The sequence below is a fragment of the Rhincodon typus genome, chromosome 11 (genome assembly GCF_021869965.1).
Source record: "Rhincodon typus isolate 14 chromosome 11, sRhiTyp1.1, whole genome shotgun sequence".
Classification (NCBI taxonomy): Eukaryota; Metazoa; Chordata; class Chondrichthyes; order Orectolobiformes; family Rhincodontidae; genus Rhincodon; species Rhincodon typus.
Genome location: NC_063342.1, coordinates 68043905 through 68070999, shown reverse-complemented (window position 1 = coordinate 68070999; position 27095 = coordinate 68043905). Strand labels below are relative to the sequence as shown.

The 27095-nt window shown below is 39.2% G+C and overlaps 2 protein-coding genes across 13 annotated transcripts in view; one reads left to right on the top strand and one right to left on the bottom strand.

Annotated features, from left to right (window-relative positions):
* setdb2 (SET domain bifurcated histone lysine methyltransferase 2) overlaps positions 1 to 20827 on the bottom strand; it is a 73217-nt gene extending 52390 nt beyond the window's left edge. For 4 of the 12 annotated variants that reach the window (XM_048602793.1, XM_048602797.1, XM_048602796.1 and 1 more), the window contains exons 1-5: positions 20777 to 20827; positions 12984 to 13042; positions 9704 to 9828; positions 2042 to 2147; positions 1630 to 1763 (exon numbers count right to left, since the gene is read on the bottom strand). In XM_048602793.1, coding sequence (XP_048458750.1) covers positions 1630 to 1763; positions 2042 to 2147; positions 9704 to 9777 — 314 coding nt within the window. In that variant the 5' untranslated portion in view covers positions 9778 to 9828; positions 12984 to 13042; positions 20777 to 20827. The other 8 variants (XM_020511091.2, XM_048602801.1, XM_048602794.1 and 5 more) reach the window with 7 other exon arrangements.
* A 91-nt stretch (positions 20828 to 20918) lies between these two features.
* cab39l (calcium binding protein 39-like) overlaps positions 20919 to 27095 on the top strand; it is a 94033-nt gene continuing 87856 nt past the window's right edge. Inside the window, exon 1 of the mRNA XM_048602821.1 lies at positions 20919 to 21269. The gene's annotated coding sequence lies outside the window, so the exon portion shown is untranslated. The remainder of the gene's footprint in view (positions 21270 to 27095) is intronic.

The following is a 27095-nucleotide window of genomic DNA, read 5'->3' as shown; positions in this document are numbered from 1 at the left end:
AACCTTGTGTGGCTATGATCCTTATGTGTTCAACGGTCCCCAACTGGCACCTGCTCGACTTCATTTCCCAAAACCAGATCCAGTAAGCCAACTTCCCCATTAGACTGGAAGCATGCTGATACAGAAAATTCTCCTCAACATACCCCAGAGATTCTTCTGCATTTCTGTCCTTTACACTACAATTAATGCTATCCCAGTCTATATTAGAATAATTACCCCCATTATAAATACACCCTTATTCTTACGCCAGAATCTTTTTCTCAGGAAGCAAAGTAGGTTACTTAGAAAATCATAAAGTAATTAGACAGAGACAACATGGTTTTGTGAAAGGGAAATTGATTTTAACTAATTTGTTAGAGTTACATGAGGAAGCAAAATGTAAGGTGTATAAAGGTGAACAAGATGTGGTGTGCTTGGACTTCCAAAAGGCACATTAGAGGTTGCTACGTAAGATAAAAGCACATAAGCGTTGGGCATAACAGATTTGCATGGATAAATAATTGGCTAGCAAACAGATAAAACAGAGGAGGGATAAATGGGCTGACTTCTCAGGTGACTGTTCACCCTGCACCATCAGAGTGCTCCGTACACTTGTAGCGTGGCTCACTTGTATTTGCTAGAAACTAAAAATATTCAGACAAATAGACCTACCTTCCACAGGGATATGGAACATGTCCAGTCATTGAGCTTTTCTTTAAATTCAATAAAAGTGTTTTTCGAACAATAATTCTCCGTGCCAACACTTCAACCGATCAGTTAATTTACTGACCAATCAGCACCTTTTATCATTCATTTAAATTGTTCCCATTGGAGTTTGGCAACATGCCTGGCCTGATGAGTGCAAGACGAAAAGCTTTAACAGCATGTTTCTATCTTCAGCAATACTTAAGTTCTATACTACATATGTATGCAGAGGATAACATCTCAAAGTAACTGAAAGCTGACTGCCTAGAATTCTAAAGTGAAATGTATTACTTTAAAACACAAAACATTATTATAATGAGTGCGGATGCAGCACTAGGGTTTCTAATAGACTGTTTTTCCCTCATTCCCCCCCCAATATGATCAAATGAAGAAATTTAAATAACTATTATTACAAAAAAAAATTACTTCTATAGCACCTTTCATGCCCTCAGGTCATGGACTCAACATGGAGTTCAACAATTTCAAATCAAAACTTCTGCCTCCATATATTTTCTTTTTGTGCTTTTATTGGTTTTTGGTTGGTAGTGACTTTACTTTCCCATTTATACATCCTCTAGACACATTGTTTGTTGCTTTTTATATTAGCAGCACTTTCATCTTGCATCATCGGCCCTGCATCTTCCATCCTATCCCTGCTTAAAACGTCGTATCTCTGAGAATTTTCAGTTCTGATGAATAGCTGCTGACATAAAAATATAATCACTGTTTCTCCCTATATGGATGATACCAGACCTGCTGAGTATTTTATGCTTTTACATTAGGGCAGATGGAGTGTCCATGCAAAGAAGTTTAACAAACTAAAGAACATACTACGTCAAACAGTGTGGCTCTCATGTCAGCACGCGAATGCTGCCAGTTTAGATTATTTGCATGATATTCTGGCTTGATTTAAATGTTAGATCGATAGATCATTAACTTCCACACCTGTCAATTCCTTCATCAATATTTTTAACAAGCTTTACGCTGTCAGAACCTGTGCAATTTCGTTGATAAGTTGTCATGAAGCCCTTAAGTTCACAGTTTATGCCAGCTTCTGTCCGATTGCAAACAGAGCATCTCTGTGAAAAGAAAACATTTCAACTTGTGAATGAAGTATCTATTTTTACTTGAAAAGGATTTTGAACATTTTAGAGAAAAAAAGCAGCAGCAATCAATTAGTCAGATATAAAAGCTGTTAAAACATAATTTTAAAAATAAACTGATAAAATACGAGTTAACCAGCAAATTGAATGAAAAATTTTAGTATTAGTTATCAATATTAATTTCAAACAGACAAGTAAAATTGTTGTTATCCTCCTGCAGGTGAGGTTTTAGCCGTCTGACTGTTGACTCTTACCTGAGCATATGTCTTTAGGCTACAGGTATGTTGTTCCTTTTGTGGTTCTGGCTTATTTTCTTCAGCCCATGTAGTGTCTTGAATACCTTCAGCATTTGCACCAGAACTGTCTGAACAAGTATACCATATTTTAAGGAAATGGCTAGGCACTCAATTTTAGAATATAATTTCCTCACTCTTGTTTATTTCTCTTATCAATCTGCAGTTTGAATCCAAGGGTCTAGTTTTAGATAAAATCCTGAAACTACTGCATCTGCTCCATGTATTTTGCAAAAACTAGTAACCTTATCCAAGCATGTAATATTGAGAATTTTTAGTTTTTTAATGATTTCATAGATCAAGGCTGAAATAAGATTCCTACTACATTACTAAATCTGCCCAACATGCTTAATGTTAGTGAGCTTCTGTTAAATTTGATATTCACTCCATTTGTATTTTTATTGCAAATATTTGGATTATTGTTCAAGTAAGTTAGTACATATTTTATATTGATGGATTGATTGTCACGTGCACTGAAGTACAGTGAAAAGCTTTGTTCACGAGCAGTACAGGCAGATCATAGTAAGCAGGGATGTACAGATCAAAAAGGCTTAGACAGAGGCGTACAGGTTACATTGCACAGGGCGTGCGACAGCGGAGATCAACGTTAGCAAGATCAGCATTATTTGAGGCTAGAGAGTCCATTCATCAGTATAATAATGGCCGGGAAGAAGCTATTCCTGAACCTGCTCATGTGTGTGTTCAGACTTCCATATCTTCTGCCTGACAGAAGAGGTTGTAGCAGTGTGATGGGTCTTTTATGATGTTGGCAGCATTTCCGCAGCAGTGAGCTGTGTATATGGAGTCCATGGATGGAAGGTTGGCTTCTGTGATGGTCTAGGCTGTGTACCATCTTCTGTGGTTTCTTATGGTCCTGGGAGGATCACTTGCCATACCAGGCTGTTATGCACCCAGATAGTATGCTTTCAAAGGTGCATCTGTAGAAATTGGTGGGGGTCCTTATGGACATGCCAAATTTCCTGAGCCACCCAAGGAAGAGGAGTTGTTGTGCTTTCTTGACTGTCGTATCTCTGTGGGAAGTCCAGGACAGGTTGTCGGTTATCGTCACTCCAAGGAACTTGATGCTCTCCATCCTCTTCATTTCCATTGATGTAGATGGGGGCGTGTTCTCCTTTCTTTCTGAAGTCAATGATCAATTCTTTAGTTTTGCCGACATTGAGAGAGAGGTTGTTTTCATTGCACCACGTCACCAAGTGGTGTCTCTGTCTCCCTTCTGTATTTTGACTCATCGTTGTTAGACATCCATCCCACTATGGTGGTTTCATCAGTGAACTTGTAGATGGCATTCGTTCGGAATTTGTCAACAGTCATGGGTTTACGGGGAGTACAGTAAGGGGTTGAGGATGGATCCTTGGGGAGCTCCAGTGTTGAGTGTTATTGTGGAGGAGGTGCAGTTACCTATCTTCACTGATTGTGATCTGTGGGTCAGAAAGCTGAGGATCCAGTTGCAGAGGACGAAGCCCAGACCAAGGTCACGCAGTTTTGAGATAAGTCTGGAGGGTTTTTTTGAAATGAAGGTCCAACAGTTGAAAATGGGATAACTGCAATTGAATCATCTTCAGATCTAGTCCAATTAAAGTTTGGGTCATGTTACTTAAAAAGTTAACAGCTAAGAAGGTAGAATTAGAAACAGTAGGTGGACTTGCTGAACTAGAGACTTGCAATAATGACAGTCCAGAAATACTGTTGTTCAGTGTGTTAAGGCTAAAATAGTTGAAAGCATTCAGTGAACTTTGAATAAAACCCATTTACTTCATCAGATCAAGGAAAAAAGTTGTAAGTGAACGATATTAATCCAATTCAGCTTGGGGATAGCTCAGAGCAGGCTATACCATCATGGAGATGTGTGGAGTATAGGAATGTTCTCTAGTTTCAATGTATCCATGCATTTGCTGCAAGAGTCTGAAGCTGTAACGGTAGACTTCAGGCAGTTAGCACTCAGGTGAAGTCCTAAGACGGTGTTTAAATGTGCTGTGGAAAGCAGTTCAGGTTAAAAAGAAACCCTAGAAGCCATTGATAGCTCAGCACAGTTGAGAATTGTGTAGAGGAAGCCCATAATCATTATTTGCTTGATGCAGCCAAGAAAGACTGCAATTATAGAAATTTAATAGCACTTCAGGTGAAGCTAACTATTTGACAGAAACTGGTACTGTGCAGGAAATTAGAATCTTGCGAACAACCTCAGGAGTCCTGGGGATCTTGATATTAGTTGAAAAGATTGAACGGCCAGGATATAAGCAAAGATTCAAGCAGTGTAAGTCAGAGATACTTTCATGCAATCTAAAGCTAGATTTTCAAAGGTGAAAAATTGGAATTCCTTAATAAAGGAGGCAATTTTAATGATATGTGATGACCCATAGTTTCAAACAACAGGTAGAATTTTTCGCAACTACAATCACCATTTATATTGCAGTCTGTAAGGTGTTTGATCATTTTAAACAATGCTTTATGTAACTAAATAACAATGCAAGTTAGAAAAATAATATAAACCACAACAGTCGTATGACTGGAAAAGACGTGGAGAAGTAAATTATTTCAATAAGTACTGATCTAGCTTATATATCCTACTAAAACTTATTTGGCAGCCAGTTTTACATTTGATGATATTTTCTCCCGAAACTCAGACTCCAGATTTTCTGTCCCAATGATACAGAATATCAGAGCTACTTAACAGAAAAGTATTAATTATCAGCAATATCTGTTGGTTCTTAGAGGAACAAAATGACAAAGTAATTCCAGTACCATAACCTATTGTACAATTCTGATATACCTTCAGCAACTATGTCAAATAAGGTCCAAGAATAGACTGCATGTCGACTAAAAAAAGTTCCACCAGCAGCTGTTCCAAAACCCCACAAATTTCAAATCTCAAATCAAGACCAAGAAAGCAATGTAGAAAATAAGGGTTAAATAAAGCCGCAATTGTTGAATATCCAAAACGGAAGTTGTAAATAAAGAGCAAATTGTCAACATCCACAAATGATTTGAGGGAAACCTTCATCTCAACTCCAGTCCCCCCTCATGGTAAATGGCAACTTTTCATTTACCTTTTTATTACTTGCTGAACCTACATATTAACTTCATGTTACCTAAATGCCAAGATACCCAGATCCCTCTTTAATAGAGCTTTGAAATCTCTCTCCATTTAAATTGTATATTGCTTTCCTATTCTCTCTGCCAAAACAAACAAGTTCACATTTACCCACATTATACTCAATATACTAAACTTTTGCCCACTTACTTAATTTACTCACCATGGTTGCAGACTATATAAATTCCAATTTATCTCACAACAGTACTTTGTGATCTTCTGCACTGGTTTTATAGCTTTCAAGTTTAAGTAACTTTTTTACATTACTTCTTTCGACTGGACAAACTCGGTTTATTCTCACTTGAATGTCTAAGGAAGGATATGCTGGCACTAGACAGGGTGCAGAAGACGTTTGCAAGAATGATCCCAAGATTGAAGGCTTGTCAATGAGGAACAGTTGAGGAATCTGAGTCTGCATTCGATGGAGTTTGGAAGGATGAGGGGGGATCTCATTGAAACTTACAGAATACTGAGAGGCCTGGAGAAGATGTTTCCACTAGTAGGAAAGACTATGACCTGAGGTCACAGCCTCAGAGTGAAGGGATGACCCTTTAGAATTGAGAGGAGTAGGAATTTCTTCAGCCAGAGGATGGTTGAGCTGTGGAATTCATTGGCACAAAGGATTGTAGAACCAAGTCACTGAGTGTATTTAAGACAGAAATAGATATGGTCTTGATTGGTAAGGGGTCAAGGGTTACAGATATGGCAGGAGAACGGAGATAAAAAACATATCAGCCATGATCAAATGACGAAGCAGACTCAATAGGCCAACTGGCCTAATTCTGCTCCTATGTCTTATGGAGGCTGAGGAACAACCTGAGACAGTCTTACAAAACTATGAGAGACATGGATGGAATGGATAGTTGGACTCTCTATCCCAGTGTAGAAATGTAAATTACTAGGGCACATAGGTTTAAGGTAAGAGGTGGAAAATTTAAAGAAGATGTCAGAGGCAAGTACTTTTTCAACACAGAGGGTGATAAACACCTAGAATGCGCTGCCATGAGGAATTGTTAGAAGCAGATACAATAGTAACATTTGAAGCATCTTCACAGATTCATAAATAAGTAGGGAATAGAAGGTTACAGACCGCTGAGAGGCAAAAGGTCTTCAGTTTAGAAAGGCGCCATGTGTCAGCGCAATTTTGGTGGGCAGAAGGGCCTGTTCCTGTGCTGTACTGTTCTTTGTTCCTTCAACCAATTAGCAATAAGCCTTGCCCAACCAAGGCCAATCAAAAAGTAATAATATAATTGATCATGCTGTGTATTGTAGCTTGGAATTAAGAGCCTAATAATGACCATAAGTCCATTGTCGATTGCTGGAAAAACCCATATGGTTCACTAATGTCCTTTAGGGAAGGAAACTGCCATTCTCATCTCGTCTGGCCTATATGTGACTCCAGAACCACAGCAATGTGGTTGACTCTTAACTGTCCTATGGGCAATTAGGAATGGGCAATAAATGCTGTCTAGCCATCATCACCCTCACTTGTGACTGAACTTTTTTTAAAAAAATCAACTTTTTTTTTCAGTAACCAAAGTTTGAAAGTTAAGTTATCATGCTGTCTAAGCAGAAGCAAAAGATCCTCATGGTACTTGAGAAAGACCAGAGACCAAGTGTTGACCTCTGCCCTTAGGTGAACCAGAAAGCAAGAACTGTAGGATATCTGTAAAATGACTGCCCCACTTTAATAGATATTATAACTTAAATTTCCTGAGTTACTGCATCAAGCTGTCTCCTGTTGTCTTATTGGTTAAAGATTCAAATGAACAAATTCGTACTGAAATTCGAGTTTAAAAAGCAACTGAAACTTACAGCATATATCGGCAATTCAAACTTTTATATACAGGCATAAAAAATCTCTCAGGAACATTGGAACATGAAAATCTGATATTCAGCCCATCAATTTTTGCATTGCTATTCGATTTGGTTCGTAAGGTCTGATCTTTTTTTGTCAGAACAGTTAAGTCTTGAAAATCAATAAGGCTTTCATATATGGTTGACCTACGACTGCACATGGGTCGTTGCAGATATTTATAATGAGGGTTATACATTTCATTATTGTGGATTGCAAGGATCACTCACTGATGCTTGTTATGACCAAAGTCTGTGGGCATAGACTTACTGAGTCCTTTATCTCCATGGTCATTCAGTGATAATATAGTCTTTTGGCTGCAAGAGGGACAGGAGGTCAAAGGCTTGGATAAAGGGTACCGCACTTCCACACCAAGCTCTGAATTTTTCCTTCAGCTAACAAAAATGTCATTGGTCCTTTATCCATGCTTGTCTAGGATACGACTTATCACATCAACAAGATGTGTTTGTTCCCATCAAATATGCTTTACATTTGATCAAAAGGGGTTGTGGGTAGATCACCCATGGGGAGCTAGTTAAGGAGGCAAGAGAATGTGTCCAGAAGGACAGTAATGCACTGTGACATTTGTATTCTTCAGAATCTTAACAGAAGTAATGGGGACATAATTGCAACATGAGGATGGATTTTATGAGGCAAGGGCAAAACTTTGAATTGCCTTCTCTTTTTATTGCAGTGATGTTGCATATTCTGCTCTTTTCCAAGAGTCACACTGCTTTTTCACATTAGCTGTGACAAAGAATGATAGCAGAAAGTCGAATGCAGAGCCAGCTTTGCAGTATTGCTCTGTTATCTAGGACAGATCTAATAGGTTTGGTTGTATTATATTTTAAGGGGAATAAATAAAGTCCTCGAGGTAGTGTTTGATCCGCAATTGCAGAATTAGCTTTGCAGGGGATGCAGTCAGCAAGCCAATAGATAAACAAGGCTTTAGGATCTCTTCAGGGTGAAACATCTTGTCTACTTTATCTAAATTCTGTCTTGCCACATCTGTAACCCATACAGAGGAACCTCAGGGCAATTGCCGATACATTACAGGACTGGCAGATCCAACAAATCCAGAAGAGCTTTAATGAGATGAAGATTTGTTACCAGTAAACCATTGTTAAAACACTGGATGTTCCCTGATTTTGAATAACTTTTCTCGAGATTGGTAAAAACAGTTAGTAGGACCAAGCACAATGGCATCCAACCCAATACCCTGACAAATTATTTGGGTACAAAGCATTTGATTTTGAACCATTCTGCAATGCATCACTGATGGCCTAACAAGTAGGCTATCTGATCAAAAGGCTGCTTGTTTGCAGTGAAAACACCAAGGTAGATGTGTTTACGTCATTTACAATGATGCATCTGTCTGCTATTATCCCTTGAGATCAGACCTCACTTGAACCAACTTTGGTTTGGATCAGATGAAGTGTCAGTGATGTGAACACTCCATATTGTCTGTATTTTTTGAGTTAACTATGGCTTCTTTAGATGCAATATACATCATGTGGTAATGTTACGGTGCACTGCAATTTAAGTGATGATCAATCCTGCATCTTCTACAATACATAAGTGTACTCTGAATTAATCACTTCCACATTTTCATCACATAATAATGTGTAATCAAACTGCTTCAGATTAAATCAATTTGAAAGTACTGCCAGTATTTAAGTTGAATGCCGAATGTAAATCCGTTGGAATGTCATGCTGAGTTTGTACAGGAGGTTGATGAGGCCTCTTCTGGAGTATTGTGTGCAGTTCTGGTCACTCTGTTATAAGAAGGATATCATTATAAAAGATTTACCAGGATGTTGCCAAGAATGGAGGGTATGAGTTATAAAAACAGGCTGGATAGGTTGGGACATTTTTCACTGGAGTCGAGGACGTCGTGACCTTATAGAGGTTTATAAAATCATAAGGGGCATAGATAACGTCAATAACAAAGATCTTTTCCCTAAGGTGGGAGAGTTCAAAACTAGGGGGCATATCTTTGAGGTGAGAGGAGAAAGATTTATAAAAGGACACGAGCGGCAACTTTTTAACAGACAGTGGTTAGTGTGTGGAATGAACTGCCAGAGGAAATGGTGGATGCAGGTACAATTACAACATTTTAAAGACATTTGGATAAGTACATGAATAGGAAAGGTTTGGAGGGATATGGACCAAACGCAGGCAGGTAGGACTAGTTTGGTTCGGAAACATGGTCGCATGGACGAGTTGGACCAAAGGGTCCGTTTCTGTATGACTATGACTCTGTGTCTTTTACAGTAATAGCAACTATTTAACAAATGTGAATTTCACAAGTAAACAATGGGGAACTTGGATTTCCTACAATCCTGCTCATACAAAGACATAAAAAACTAGAAATGAAATACTATAGATGCTATACATCTAAAATAAAAACAAAAAATGGTGGATACACTCATTAGGTCAGGCAGCATTTGTAGAAAGATAGAGTTCACATTTTGAGTCTGTGACCCTTCATCACACTTCCAAAGTATTAACTCTTTCTCTCTTCACAAATGCTGCCTGACCTACTGAGTATTTATAACATTATTTTTGCATTTATTTAAAGGAGATAGTTACATTTAAGTTGAGTCGCTAACAGCTGTACGCACTTTAGAACAATAATTGTGCAAGAGCACTTTACCTGCAAACTTCATGGATTTCATTTTCACTGGTTATACCATTGTCAGCCTTCATGCAGGAGTAGAGACACAGCATCCGGTAGCATGTTACAGCAGTTTTAACAGAAACTCAAATGCAATGGTAATTCTAAATATAAAGACAGAAAGACAGAAAATTGCACAAAAATTGCTCACTTTCAGCGTCAAAGTTACAATGTCTAACAATCAACATGGCTAACAATTATATTGAAAATTAAATGTGATCCAGCCAGATTTAACTGACATTTAAATATAAAAAAGGAGTACAAGAAGTCAAACTTCTTTATTTAAAGCTAATGAGTGCCTGAGAACAAGTCGACATCACTTTGCTAAAAGGAAATCCTGTTTGACAAATTTGGGTTTTCAGAGAATGTAACCAGTGAGGTTAATAAAGGGAAACAAGTAGATGTGGCATACTTAGGAGGTGGTGGCATAATGGTAATGTCACTGGACTAGCATTCCAGAACCCCAAGCAAATGTTCTGGGCAGATGGTGAAATTTGAATTCAATAAAATCTGGAATAAAGAGTTGGTGACATGTAGTCAGTATGATTGTCATAAATCCAATCTGATTCACTAATGTTCTTTAGGAAGAGAAATCTGCCGTCTTCATTTGGTCTAGCCTACATGCGACCCACAGCAATATTGTCGACCCTCTGGACAAATAGGAATGGGCAATAAATGCTGCCCTAGCCAGTGATGCCCACATCCCATGAACAAATTTTTTAAAAGGCATTCAACAGAGTGCAACACAAAGGTTTAATTCACAAGATAAGGACTAGTAGTGCCGTGGGAGTAGGCATGTTGAATTGCCTGGCGGTGAATAGGGAAGTACCACAAGGGTCAGTGCTGAGGCCTCAGCAGTTTACCACATATATATTTATGATTTAGCTGAAGGGGTAGAGAATAATCTATTTTAGTGTTCTCATGATGCAAAGCCAGGTGAAAAGGCAAAGTGTGGGAAAGTGAGGGGGGGAACTCAGAGGCTAAAAAATAAACAGATAGATTAAAGGAGTGGGCAAGATGGCATTGATTACATGGTAGGGCCATGTGCATTTATTAATTTTGATTGCAAGAAGAGAAAAACAGAACTTTTTTTTAAAATGTGTGAGTCTTTGATGTTCAAAGACACTTAGGTGTGCTTGTATAAGAAGTGCAGAAAGATAGCATGTAGGTACAGCAATAATTAGGAAGGCAAATTACATTTTTGGCTTTATTGCAAGAGATCTGAAGTTCAGAAGTTAAAAATAAGGTTCATTTTATTAAGAGCCAAGTAAACAACATTCAAGACATAGCAGTGGGGTGGAGGAGGAACAGAGAGAAAAGGAAAAAAGAGGATTGCTCTACCAGACCTGCGAACAGGCCTGAAGTTTCTTGATAAGGTCGTTGCTGAGAGACTGTTTCCACTACTTGGAAAATCTAAAACACAAGGGCACAGTCTCAGGATAAGAGGTCAATCAGTTGGAACTGAGACAAGGAATTACTTCACTTAAAAGTTTATGAATCTTTGGAATTCTCTGCCTCAGGATCTTAGGGATGCTGCATCATTGAATACTAAGGAAGACAGATTTTTGGTCTTTTACGGATTCAAGGGAAAAAGGGAGTGGGAGAGAAGTTGAAGCATAAGATTAGGTATGACCATACTGCATGGCAAAGCAGGTTAAATGAGCTGCATGGACTACAGTTATTTCTTGCATTCATATTAAATTATGTGTTTACTTATTAAGAATAATTCAAACATTTCTGCTAAATTAAATTTCACTGACATATTTCCCCAAACATACTATAAGAATTCTAATGTCCACAAAGATGGTGGAGGTTTCTAGTTACATTCATAAAACAGTTTAACATCATAAATTTCAGACTACACCATGATCTGTTAAGAACCTATGATAGGTGGAACATGATCTTGTTGAGGTTTCAAACAATGACAGAGACACTTCATTCCTTCTCGATTCAGTGTGTGACTCTAGCTGTTGTCTGTTAAGATGATGTTCAGTGGAAAAGTAATTTAATTATGGGTAAAAGAACAACCTATTGGAATGCTGGGCAAGATCGTAGAGCCATCACAGAGACATGGTTACAAGGACATCAAAGCGGGGAACTCAATATTCAAGGGTACAGTATTTCAAAATGACTTTAAAAGGACCGACAGGAAGGAAAAAGTGGTGAGGTAGCATCATTGGTATGGGATGGAATAAGTGTGATAGCAAGAAGTAATCTTGGATTGTAAGATGTAAAATCCATATGGGTGGAGGTAAGAAATAAACAGGGAAAGAAGTCATCGACAGAAGCACACTAGGGGCCCTCTCATGGTAACTTTTTTTTTATTCATTCACAGGACAAGGGCGTCACTGGCTAGGGAGCATTTATTGCCCATCCCTAATTGCCCAGAGGGCAGTTAAGAGTCAACCACATTGCTGTGGGTCTGGAGTCACAAGTAGGCTAGACCAGGTAAGGATGGCAGTTTCCTTCCCTAAAGGACGTTAGTGAACCAGATGGGTTTTTCCGACAATCCACAATGGATTGATGGTCAACATTAGATTCTTAATTCCAGATATTTATTGAATTCAAATTCCACTATCTGCCATGGCAGGATTCGAACCTAGGTCCACAGAACATTATCTGGATCTCTGGATTAACAGTCCAGCGATAATACCACCAGGCCATTGCCTCCCCTCATGGGACTATATTGTGGGACAGAGAATAAATCAGGAGACAATAAGGATATGTAACAAAGGTGGCACATTAATCATGGGTGACTTTAACCTTCGTGCAGACTGGGAAAGCTGAAGAAATGCTCATATCTTAAGCAGGACCCTCTTTTGGATCATGCCCTGATGTATAATTGAACCTTCTACCATCACCATTTCAGACAATCCTTCCAGATTATAAAAACCCACTGTAAAAAGAAATCTTCTCCCTGAAATGTTTGCTTTTTAACTCAAATCTGTGTCCTATGGACATGATGTCCCGCCAGTGAGAATATTTAATATTTATTTACTCTCGCAAAATCCTTCATAATTTGGAACACCTGTGTTAAATCTCCATTTCTTCTGCAAGTTCTAAAAATATTTAGAAATGGACTATAAATATTAATACTTCCATTTCACATTAAAAAGTTCCAATGCTTGTGTTATTTCTATCATGTTCCTGTCAGAAACCAAAGTACTACTACACACAAGGTAAAACAAAAGATTGTAGATTTTTGAACATTTGCATAAGGAAAAATAAATTTATCAAATTAGTAACTGTCTGCAATTACCTCTTAATATTGGGCACTGAACTGCCACAGAAGTCTGCATTCTTGGAACTTGTGGATTCCTTAGATACAGAAGAAAACTGGTTGAAAATAAATTGTAAACTTTAGTTTAACAATCCATATGACTCGCATGTTCAATAAGTAATTATTTTGTTACAATCCCAATGGAGGCCATTAATGTTTGAAGAGAAATTCAAAATCCCTATTAATTACCAAAAAGAAGAATCTACAAGATTCCATAGATTAGGCCCATTGTTTGACTACAGAAGAATCAGGGAAAGCTATAACTGCTAAATAAACACTACCTTAGGTCATCATTTACTTTGGAAACTTCAATAAATCACAATATCACATACTCTGAAATTAGATTGTCAAATTCTAATGAACCTCCCATTTTCACCAATGACATCTTCAGCTTGATATGAGATTTTGAAAGTTAACCACTTTCTTGGAACTCATTCTAAACTTATCCACAGCTCTCTGCAAGATCTGGGACTTTTGAGTGCAATTTCTGCACAGTGATTTCATCAGAAAATAATAAGTACCCCTGATTTTTAATAGCTCTACTGTCCGGATACACATCTGTTCCACAGTTTTGAGAAATTATTTTCCTCTGCCTTCTGAGTTCAGGGCTTATGCTTATCAACTTAGGTGATTTCAGCTTCAATCCCAAAGACCCTCTGACTTCTCCAAGATGAACTACTTGCCTCTGACTGAAAAACTCAGATAACATCAAAGGGTTGTTCTTTGCAACTATCTCTATAGCAATGTAGCATGTAGCATACTTGGAATGTTCTGAGTAGAAGAATTTTACATTAATTAACTCAGTTTCTACACCAAACATTTGATTCAGAGACCTACATGAATAATGTAAATTTCTAATGAAGTCAAGACTAATCTCCTTTGGCTTGCTGTCTGCAGTTTCCCAGATTAGTGAAGACAACTATTATTTTCATAACTTTCATCCTAACTCTTGACTTGTCAAGTACACATGGAAGGACCTCTCGTATGCAAACACTGTTGGTAGTCTGGCACCATTAACCTCCAGAGGTTCAGTTGGCTTTCATTTAATTCTTCACAAGTAACAGTTATACTTCTAAATTATTAATATAAACCTGGAAATTAGATGATTATTACAAGCCATAGTCCATGAAAGACCATGGCCATCAAATACAGATTTAAAATACAATTACCTATCCTCATCCAAAGAAATACAATTTTGGAAGAAGAAACTGAAATGTTTTAAAATTGCATTAGTCCAATGCACTTGTAAATGTTGTAGGCAAACAAATTAGTTCACCAACAGTGTCTTTAACGTACAGTAGCTAAGCTTCCCAAGGTACTTCATACAAACGTACAAAATAGGAGCAGAATTAGGCCATTTGGCCCCTCCAGCCTGCTCCATCATTCCATAACATCAGATCTGATCTGCTTGTGCTTTGAACTACACATTTCCATTTACCTCCAATAACCTCTGATTTCCCTGTCCAACAAGAATCCATCTTTCTGAGGCACAGTTCCAAGGTTGTACAATCCTCTAAACAAAAAACATATTGTTCTTATCTCTGTAAGGGGCAACCCATAATCTTAAAAAACAGATTGCCACAGTATGGACTGACCCATAAGAGGAAACATCCTTCGCACATCTACCTTGTCAAGACCATTCAGGATCTTATACACTTCAACCGAGTCACCCTTCACTTTTCCAAACTCCAGTGGAAACAAACCCAGCTTGTCTAACCTATCCTCATGCTGAGACATTCATTATTTTTATTTTTATCATTTTTGGTTTGGAGCCATGAACTAAGAGCTGAAGGTGGTCTTTGGAATGTGAGCAGCACCTCATTTTTTTTTAAAAAAGAGAACAAATGGGCTGATATTTGCTTATGAGACTGGGCCTGGAAGTTAATTGCAGGTTAATTTTTATTCAGGGTACTATACCGACATCTCGATTCCGGACAGGCATTTTGCTGAAACAAATAGCAGATGTTTGAATGTTTAAGTCAGATGGACTGTGCCTGCCAAAGCAGATGGAGGTTTGATTGCTCCCTGGTTATCCTCTAATTATGAACTTATTGAAAGTTCGGACAATAGATTCTCAGTTCTAAGAGTTACATGTCATCGGGTGGCTGCTACTACAACCAACATTTAGTCGACATCTAAATGCCTTTAAATTGTTATGAAGATCTCTGCCTCTATCACCCTTATAGGCAGGGAGATCCAGATTCCCATCGTACTTCAGATGAAAAAAAATTTTCCTACACCTCCTGCCCTTACCTTAAATCTATTCTGCCTGGTCATTTATCCCTCTACCACGGGGACAAGTTCTTTCCTGTCTCCCTATCTATGCCCCTCAAAGTTTTATATATCTTGATCATGTCCCTTCTCATTCTCCTCTGCTCCAAAGAAAAGTCCCAGTCTATCCAATCTCTTTTCATAATTAAACCTCTGCAGCCCAGACAATATCCTGGTTAATCTCCTCTATACTCTCTCCAGTGCAATCACATCTCTTCTATAATGTGGATTCCAGAACTGCACACAGTACTCTAATTGTGGCCCACCAACTTTTTGTGCAGTTCCAGCATACCCTCCCTACTCTTAAAGGTGTGCATGTCTAACAGTCCTTGTAGGTGCCAGGCCTAAAGATAAGATGGTAAAAAAGTAATAAGCGATGATTTCTTTCACTGGCAAAGGTGTGAATCCAAAAGCAGATACGTAATGCTGGAACTAAATAAGACACTGGTTGGGCCACTGCTGGCATTCTGTGTACAGTTCTGATCACCACATTAGAGGAGGGGCATATCTGATAAAGAGAGAAGACACAGGAGACTTAAAAAAAGTGTTAATGAGGGGCTTAGATAGAGTGAATTGGAAGACCTGTTTCAATTACAAAAAACAAATATTTAAGGTGATTGGTGGAAGAATTAGAGGGGATATGAGGAAAACCTTTTAGCACAGGGTGAAGTGTGGCCTCTAACATCTACTTATTCTTTCCACCGTGTTCTGCCATTCATCAAGAACTTCATGCTTATTTGACCCCAGTTTCGAATCTCCATTCTTGCTTTCAAAAATATAGCTTCTACTAATCCTGAAACCTCCCACCTTAACCTTGAATGTTTATGGTTACTGATCATTGTTCATGGCTTTTATACTTTGTCATTATTTGGATATGTCTTCCCACATTTGAAGAATGCTATAGAAAAGTTATCAACTCCACATTTAATCAATTGCAAAGCTAAGTACTGATAGTACTCCTCAGACCACTTTTGAAATGAGTCTGTTCATTATTCATAGTATGTGGTACCTTAGAAAATTTTACTTAATTTTGTTTTATTTAATTTAGAATCTGCATGAGTGACTCAGACAGTTTCCAGGCCAGATTTCAATGTAGGATTTTAAAAAGACATAAACAAGTTGTTAGTTTGATGTGCTGAATGGCTAGCTGCTGTTTTTATTTCCTTGGAGTGCACTTTTCTTCCATTCACTCTTGTTAAATTTTAAATTCAGACACCTTTTTACACAATTAGAAACTAGCATTGAACACAAACTTTCTCCATCATTCATCACCAGGATTTGGAACTTAAAATACAGCACCATCAATAAAATTGGTTTGAGAGTCATCAAAACAATTTTAGCTCTGCCACATTATGGATTCTATTCTCAATCATAAAAGCTTAGCCTATATCTATAACAATAAACCACAAAAAAGCTACTTCATTCAGAATTGTTCGCTAAATCTAAGAATTCAGTTCTGCATTAAAAAGTAGTTAGGACATTAGGGGAGCGTCAACCTAAGTAAAATAGCTGAAAATAGTATTAACCTGAGTTCATCATACAACTTTGCAAGAATAGTCTATAACAACTGACTAGGTACAATATTATTCAGAAGTGATCACACTCTAGTAATGACTAAGTTTTTTTTCCCGTAAAGTGTATTGCAAGAAATTAACTTTGCAGGTAAAGATTTGCAACAAAAATACTTTCCAAAAAAAGTATCTTCTCCAGTGTTTGGTTTTGAAGGAATAATTTAAACTTTTTATTTTGTCATAAAGAAGCTATAGTGTTTAATCTTCACAATAATTTGGACAAAATTACAAGGAAAAAGTCCTACTAAAAGTAAAGTTCAGTGGTTTTTCAGAACAATTGCAGCTTCCGAAGGCAGGATATAAATACAGGAGAGAAACAGCTGGCAAATTAAGATGAGGGACTGGGTGGGGAGGCACTGAGGTGGAATAAGTTCACCTCATATCCTACAACAAATAGCTTTGACTGAGTGTGCCATGTAAATAAAGATTATAAAAGTGAGCTTTCATTGTCAATTGTCATTTGTTACAAAACATACAGTGCTGGCAAGGCTAGGATTTAATGGACATCTCTAACTGTTTTCAAGAATATAGTAATAAGGTGTTTAATGAAACATGACAGTCCATGTTGTATACATCCAATACAGGATTGAATGGGGATAGGAGGGGAAATTGCTGTTCATGGTACTCTCATCTAGCTGCTCCCCTTGTCATTCTAGGTGGTAAAGGTCACAGGTTGGGAGCTGCTGACAAAGCAGCATTGATGAGTTACTGCAATACACTGCACCAGCAGTACACAGGACTGCCAAACCGGTGAAAGGGGAAGAAGCTATGTAAACTGGTGGATAGGAGCCAAAATAGTGGCCTTTTTCCCTCTGTTTAATCTCCATCCTATTTCTTGAGTGTTGTTCTAGCTACACCCACCCAGGTAAAGGGAAGTATTACATCACACACCTGACTTACCACATGAAATAATGGAGAACATCTGGACAGTCAAGAAGTAAGCTATTCACTCCAGAAGCCATAACTTTATATGTCTGGTCCTGTTTAGTTTTTGATCAATTATTGATAGTGGAGAGTTCAGTAATGGTAATAACATTGAATGGTGTGGGGAGGTGGACAGATTCACTCATTGTGGTTATTGTGTTCTTATTTTGGTGACAAATGTAACTTATCTGTCTATGTCTGGATGTTATCCAGGTTTTCCCACTTGTGGGAATGGATACTTCGTGAATTCCATATTTTTAGGTAATTTTTTCAGATTCAATTTTTAGCATTAACGTCGAAAACAAATCATAGAGAATGCAAGAAATTATCATCAGAAAGCAGAGTTCATTGAGGAAAAAAAAAATCACTGTTTATTGAATGACCTGTGAAACTCCGACTAGATATGGACTGGAGAAAGGCACAGTTAATCTAAAAATATACAAAGTGAAAATAACCATCCTGCCTCATCCTACATCCCAGATCTTGTCCCACAGCCAAGTAGGTTACAGCACTTCAGATGTCTATTTACATACACATCAAGTGTTCAGAGGATTTCTGCGACTATCACTTTCAGGCATCCAGCTCCAGACTCTCACCACACGATTGGTGCAAACGTTTCCCCTCAAATCTCATCTAAACATTTGGACACACACTGCAAATCTGTGTCTTGGGTTACGCATCCCTCAATGATCTGAAACATTTCAGCAAGGTTTCACGTCACTTAAAGAAAACAACCCTAGCCTATTAATTGTCTTCATAGCTAGAATTCTCCAGGCCAGGCAACATCCTTGTAAATTGCCTCCATTGTGCAATCATTTCTTTCCTACTGTGCAGTGACCAAAACTGTACATGGTATTCTAGGTGTAGCCTAATTGCATTTTATATTGTTCCAGCATAGCCCCAGTTCTTTTATTCTATGCCTCAGCTAAAAAAAAGCCACATGCCTTCTTGACCACCTTACTTACCTCTGTCCAGCCACTTTCAAACAAGTGAAATTGCACTCCAAATTCCTCTGCAGTTCTCTATTCCGAGCAACTGTGTATTCCCTTGCCTTGTTAGCCTTATCCAAATGCAATTCCTTACATTTCTCCAAACTAAACTCCATTAGCCACTGCTCTACCCATCTGACTGGTTGATTAGTATCTTACAAAATCATCTGTGTCTCTTCAGCAAATTTGATGATGTGGTTTTTATCACATCTAAATCATTAACGTGCAAGTGAATAACTGAGACACCCAACACTGATGCTTTGACACCAATGGTCGTATTCTGCCAATCAGAATTCCTTCTCTACCTCGTTCCACACAGCTAATTCTGTGGAGAGAGAAACAGAGTTAACTTTCAGCTCCAGTATGGCTTCCATTAGTTGTCTAAAGATGAGTCATCGTTTTGGGTCCGGTGACCCTTCCTCCAACTTCCTCCTCCTTGGAGGAAGGGTCATCGGACCCAAAACGTTAACTCTGTTTTCTCCTTCACAGATGCTGCCAGACCTGCTGAGCTTTTCCAGCAACTTTGTTTTTGTTCCTGATTTACAGCATCCGCAGTTCTTTTGGTTTTTATTAAAGATGAGTCATACCAGACTCAAAACATTCATCTGTATCTCCCTCTCTCTCTCCATAGATGTTACCAGACCTGAGTTTCTCAGCATTCTCTGTATATGTTTTAAATCTAACATCACTGTTGCAAAAACAAGTTTTGATCAGTGAGATGCACCTTGGTTTTTAATACTGACAACAGCACAAAAAAAAGTTTTATATTTGTAGGTAGTTGTTAATGTCTCCATGATCATTTGACGTTTTTTAAGCTAGAGTCCTTGAGATATACAGTACTGAAACAGACCCTTCGCTCCAACTTGTCCACGATGACCAGATATCCTACATAGGGCAGCACAGTGCTCAGTGGTTAGCACTGCTGCCTGACAGCGCCAGGGACCCAGGTTTGATTTCACCCTTGGGCGACTGTGTGGCGTCTGCACATTCTCCTCGTGTCTGCATGGGTTTCCTCGGGGTGCTCCGGTTTCCTTCCTAGTACTAACAATACGTGCAGGCTAGGTGGCTTGGCTATGCTAAATTGTCCATAGTGTTCAGGGATGCGTCGGGTGGGTTATAGGGTAATGGGTCTGGGTGGGATGCTCTGAGGGTCAGTGTGGACTTATTGGGCCAAAGGGCCTGTTTCAACACTGTAGGAATTCTAAATCTATTTCCCAGCATTTGGCTAATATACCCATCCAGATGGGATTTAAATGTTGTAATTGTACCAGACTCCACAACTTTCCCTGGCAGCTCACTCCATATATGCACCAACTTCTGCATGAAAAAATTGCCCCTCAGGTCCCTTTTATATCTTTTCTCTCTCATTTTAAACCTACGCCCTCTAGTTTTGGACTCCCCTCACCCCTATCCATGCCCCTCATGATTTCATAAACTCAGAGTTTTATAACTTTTGAAAGTTGTTTTTAATATTTTGGCTTCTAACTTTATGCCACGTGTACAATCAGATTTCCAACGTCAGCAATACCTGCTTTTATTTGAGATGTGGGGATGGAAGCTGGGAGACTTTCACCAAGCCCTAGTATTTCGGGGCACGAGGGTGGGGGGAGATGACAGGTGGTTGATTAGAGAAAGATAGGGACAGCCTGTTGCCCCTGACACGTTGTATCAGGAATTATTTGCACGTAGATCTGCGTTTGTGCTGATTTATGAAGTCGTGGTCAGGTTGAGGAGTGACAACGCGACGCTCCCAAATTCCACGCCAACGTTTCAGATCAATAACCTTTCAACATAAGCTTCCCGCCGGTCCCCGACTGTCCTGCCAGCTGACTCTCCAGCCTTGCCCGCCGGACTTTCACATCGAGCAGCACCGTCTAACAAATAACGGGCGACGGCAGACGGAGCCAGAATACCGTAACATCAGCGCGAAGAAAGGAGAGACCGAAATGGAAATGTCAGTGCTCCAATCCTCCGCTGCCTTCCTGCCCGTTATTAATGAAGGCGCAGGTAAAGTTACCGTCTCATCGAGTCCCGGCTAAATCCACACCACCATCATCATCCGTCCCTGTGCAGCACTAAACCTATCCCCCACGCTATCCGTCACCCCAGCAACCCCGCGTCAGTGCAGATAGTCCGGCCGTTCAAAGGTTCCGGGCTTCCTGAGGAGGAATGCGCATCTCGTGTTCAGGGAGTGCAGTGGGTCAAACCTGGGAGACTGTGATCAAAGATTTTTTTTTTTTGGAAAAAAACTCAAATATTCACCCAGCAAAGCAACGACAAACCAACAAAAGCAAAACGATAAAGTAACCAAAAAGCAACGGACATTAAGGAAATCGAATCAGTTTAACCAACCAGCAGCCTCGGTAATTCCCTCACAGATTTGGAGCAAAGCCCTGGCAGGTTTATGTGAAGACACTGCCCAGAAGCAGGGTGCCCAACTGTCATCACTCTGTCTCTCAGCCATGGGGAATTTTCAACACCTTCCTGAAGAGGAGAAGAAATAATTTAAAGTAAGATCGCCAATTCCGAAAAGTTGGACTAATTCATCAGAATTGATTACGTTTTTATGTGGTATAAAATGTGCTCCTTTACACATTTAGCAGACACCAATTGTTGCATAACTTCCAATTGAGATGACAGATTTGAGGTACAAAAACAGAAGTTGCTGGAAAAGCTCAGCAGGTCTGGCAACATCTGTGAAGAAAAAAATCAGAGTTAATGTTTTGGGTCCGGTGACCCTTCCTCAGACAAGAGGGTGACCGGACCCGAAACGTTAACTCTGTGATACCGAGGTGTAGAGCTGGATGAACACAGCAGGCCAAGCAGCATCAGAGGAGCAGGAAGGCTGACGTTTCGGGCCTAGACCCTTCTTCAGAAAACTCTGGTTTTTTTTTCATAGATAGTGCCAGACTTGCTGAGCTTTTCCAGCAACTTGTTTTTGTTCCTGATTTACAGCGTCCGCAGTTCGGTGAGGATAATTTTTCTACCATCTTTCACTTTGTTCCTGATTTTCTGTTTGAAGGTTTCTGCTGTATTATTAGACCTCTCACTTTCCTCACTACTGCTGCTGCAGCAGCCATCAGAGGGTGATTCATGGGCTTTCTTGTTTCTTCTATCTTCTTCATGGCTTCTATGGCTTTTGCAATGCAACCTAAAGGGAAGAAATTAGTTTGCTAATAGGAAGAGATTTTAGACAGGTTTGAGGTGGTGTTTACTTCTCCTTGTGCTCTCCATATCTTTATTTGTTTCATTTGTTCATTTTTTGCTGCCCAGTGCAGATGACCTCCGAACATCCTGGTAGAGGCTAACTCACACTATGATGGCAGCAATGGAATATTGGGCAGACATGTGCTGGAAATGTAGTTTCAAAAGCTAAACCAGAATACAGAACAAAACACAAGTGACCAATGAGGCATACAATACCAGAACACTAGCAGCAAGGAAAGTGTCAAGAACGTGTACCAATGCAAAAACATCAATGTCATACACAGTCGAGCAAATTCAAATTTCAGAAGATGATTAAGCATTCCATATTGTTAAACTCACAACATGTCAATTTATAAGGCAATCAGAAACTTTTATAAACATGACTAACTGTCCTGAAGAGACAGGATGGTACGCACCAAAAGCTACAACAATGGGAACCAGTGCCAAAATATTACTATAATGCATCCTAAAGAGTATGTAGTTTGGAAGTGGCACTCCATGTTTCAGCCCATAAGAGACCATCTCACAGCATATAACCAATTCCATGCATTAGCAGAATCACACTGCAGTGCCAACACAAGCTCATTCTGGCTTCCTGAAATCTTTTACCTGATAGATAGCAATGGCACAGGTCTCAGTATAGTTACAATTCATGTGATTCAAACCACATCCATTCTGAGGGAACAGATCTCACATGACAAAATAAAACTACCCAATGATCTCAAATGACTCTACCCATACAGATTTGACAAGATTGAAAATTTTAATGGTGATGCATGACTGCATCGTAAGGATTTATTTAGTTTATTCTCCTGTGGGAGTTGAATGTTGTTACTGACATTTATTGCCTTTGAGCTGAGTGGCTTGTTAGTCCATTGTACACGGCTGTTAAGAACCAGCCACTTTGTTATGGATCTGAAGTCACATGACTCTAGACCAGGCAAGGGCAGCAGATTTCCTTCCCAAAGGTAAATTAATAAACCAGATGGGTATTTACAATATTGGCACTATGCCATCACCTCCTAAAGATGATGCAACTCCATTTATTGATCCTCCAAAGAAGTGCAGCATGCACATTTAGGAGATACATCAGGCAGAACTGAATGAGATGGAGTGAAATGCTATAATTCAAAGGTTGACTAGCACACAGATTGGTGTAGCTCCATCACTTATGTTTTAAAGGAAGATGACACTATAATCGTATGCCTAGTTCCAAGGTGCCTCAATCTTTCAATTAAAAGGTGTTCACACAAAATACTGATTCTGGAAGAATTAAATCCTAAATTTTCCAGAGAAAGATTCTTTTCCAAGCTAGATGCAAAACATAGCTACAATTCCATTAATTTAGCAAAATAATTCAAGGAACTTACAACATTTAGAACGCCATTTGGACAGTATGTTTCTGATGATTGCCACTTGGCTATGAGTTAGCCAAGACATATTCCAGCAGTACATGGTTAGGATTACTGACAATGTACACAGTTTTATTTTTACAGCTGACAATGTCATGGTCATACGTAAGACAAGGCAGAGCTTTTAGCTACTGATGGTAGCAGCATGATGACAATGAGTACAATGTGCCTGGTGAATGTTAGCCAGATAAGCATTTTGGGGTCCATTTATTCTCCGAATGGGGTCTGTTCTGATTCTGATAGGCATATAAATACAGTGGCTACAAAATCAAGTCAGATACTGGGCATTCTGCAGTGAATAATTCACCACCTGACTCCTCAAAGCCTGCCCACAAATAATCAGAGTAATGGAATTCACACCACTTGCTTAGATGGGTGGAACCCTATCAACAGTCAAGAAGCTCAACATGATCCAGGATAAAGTAATCTGTTTGATCAGCAACCATCCTCTACCTTAAACATATCCTCCACCAAAAGCACACCACGATGGCAGTGAATATCTTCTACGCAGTGAACTGTAGCACCTTCCAAACGTGTGCACTCTACCATCCAAACAGTAAGGGCAGCACATATATGGGAACACCAACACATGCAAGTTCCCCTCCAAACTTCTCATCATCCTGAGTTGGAACTATATTACCATTCCTTCACTGCTACTGAGTCACAGTCCTGGAACTCATTTCCTAATAGCACCATGAAGTACACCACATGGACTTTGATGGTTCAAGAATATGGTTCACTACCTACCAGCTTCCAAAGGGTAATTAGGGATAGGCAATAACTTATGGGTTTGCCTCTAATGATCACTTCCTATGAACAAATTATAAAAATGCTAATAATCAGCATTTCACATAGCCAGTTTAGTCTAATGGGGTAATTCTAACAGCATAATATGCCAATCACATAATGTACACACCACAGGAATTGATGTAATATGTCACATAACTATGATCTCTCTGCACAACCTTGTGGCATGATGTAGCGCATAGGGTGTTGTAATCTAAAAAAAATAGTGTTTTCTTTACCTCAGCAGTCTGTAAATATTTGCTATTAACCAACAATATCAAGGATCACATATTCAGTACTTAGGGGATCAGTGAGTTTGGTAGCATTTGATAACATTTCAGTATGAACTGAAAACCATATTGAGTAAGCAAAGAGCTTTTCTATTCCTTGCAAGGTTTTCTTTTTCAAATTTACATCTGCTTTCCTTTTGAAAGCTACTATAATAAATCTGCTAGCACCTCCCTTTCAGGCAGTACGTTTCAACTCATAACAACTCACTGCATAGAAAATGTTATCTTCATCTTCCCTCTTTCCTGAAATAAATCAGTGCCCTGTAGTCACTGAGTTTCTACCAGTAGAAAATTATCTTCCTTTCCCTATTAAAGCCCTTAATAATTTGGAGCATTTCCACATAAAAAATCCCATAAGGCAGTCAGGAAAAAAAAGCTCTTTTATTCAGAAAGTAACGAGAATAATGAACATGCAATAACATTGAGTCATTCGTACAAAATGTATTGCCAGCCTTCTAAACTAGAATTCCAAACTAGGATTGTCAACCTTCTGGTGTTATCCTAGAGTCTCCAGGAATTAAATATTAATCTCCAGGTGCTGCTGATAGCATCTTGAAAGAAAAATATATGTGGCATAAATATCACTGTTTACTGGTTGAAGTCAGTGTTGAGTTGCTGATTGTCATTTATGTAAATGATTTGGCTATGAACAGAGGAGGTATGGTTAGGAAGTTTGCAGATGACACTAAAATTTGAGGTTTGGACAGTGAAGAAGGTTACCTCAGAGTACAATGGGATCTTGATCAGATGGGCCAATGGGCCAAGGAGTGACAGATGGAGTTTAATTTAGATAAATGTGAGGTGTCGCATATTGGAAAGGTAAATCAGGACACGACTTACACACTTAATGGTAAAGTCCTGGGGAGTGTTGCTGAACAAAGAGACCTTGGAGTGCAGGTTCATTGTTCCTTGAAAGTGGAGTCGCAGGTAGACAGGATAGTGAATAAGGCATTTGGTATGCTTGCCTTTATTGGTCAATGCATTGATTATAGAAGTTGGGAGGTCATGTTGCGGCTGTGCAGGACATTGCTTAGGCCACTTTTGGAGTATTGCATGCAATTCTGGTCTCCTCCTGTAGGAAGTCAGAAATCACACAACAACAGGTTATAGTCCAACAGGTTTATTTGAAAACACAAGTTTTTGGAGCCTTAGTCCTTCTTCAGGTGTTAGTGAGAGAGGTAGTATCAGACACAGAATTTATAAGTAAAAAATCAAAGGTTCACACCATTGTTGAGGATGTGCCAAACAAATGTAAGATGTTGTTATATCTTTAATCAGTTAAAGCATTTTAATTGATTAATATGTATATGTAAATCCCCGAATTCCTTTCAAGTCATGTGACCCAGTCTAACTGGCACCTCTACATCCTGTAGGAAGGATGTTGTGAAACTAGAAAGAGTTCAGAAAAGATTTACGAGAATGCTGCCAGCATTGGAGGGTTTGAGCTATAGGGAGAGGCCAAATAGGCTGGGGCTATTTTCCCTGGAGCATCGGAGGCTGAGGGGTGACGTAATAGAGGTTTATAAAATCATGAGGGTCATGGATAGGGTAAATAGGCATGGTCTTTTCCCCGGGGTGAGGTAATCCAAAACTAGAGGGCATGGATTTAAAGTGAGAGGGGAAAGATATAAAAGGGATCTAAGGGACAACTTTTTCATACAGAGGGTGGTGTGTGTATGGAATGAGCTGCCAGAGGAAGTGGTGGAGGTTGGTACGATTACATTTAAAAGGGATCTGGATGGGTACATGAATAGGAAGGGTTTAGAGGGATATGGGCCAAATGCTGGCAAATGGGACTAGATTTATATAGGATATCTGGTCAGCATGGATAAGTTGGAGCAAAGGGTCTGTTTCCATGCTGTATATCTCTATGACTCTATTACTCTATGTTGCGAACTGAGATATTTTAAACTTTTGTTCCACATTTAACCACCAGAGGATGCTCTGCTTTCATTTGGCTGAATTTTGCAGAATCTTCCTGACTCAGTCGTCAGAGTGAAGTACAATAATTTCAGCCCTAGTGATCAACACCTCCATCCTGAGCTTGAGTTCCCATGTTCCAGATTCCCCACCCAGTAGAAACAATACCTCAGCGTCTACTATGTTAAACCTCTTCAGAATTTTGTATGCTTCACTGAAATCGCCTCTTACTGTTCTACCTCCAGAAAATAAAGGCCCAATTTTCTATCATAGGGGCTCTTGAGACAGAGTGGTATTGTTCACACCTCTAAGCCAAGAGACCTGGGTTCAAGTCCCACCTGATCCAGAGGTGTGTAATAACAACTCTGAATAGGTTGATCAGAAAACATCTGGGGCAATCCTGTCATCCTAGGGATCAATCTAGTTAGCTTTTGCTGTTCTGCCTCCAATGCAAGTACATTCTTTCTTAAATATGGAGACCAAGATTGCACAATGTATTCTAGGTATGGTTTCAGACAAATCCCCATACAACCACAGTAAGATTTATATAGTCATTTACTCCAATCCCTTGGCAATAAAGAAAAACAAATCATTTGCCTTCCTGAGATAGTAGGTACTGCAGATGCTGGAGAATCTTAGATAACAAGGTGTAGAGCCGGATGAACACAGCAGGCCAAGCAGCATCAGAGGAGCAGGAAGGCTGACGTTTCAGGCCTAGACC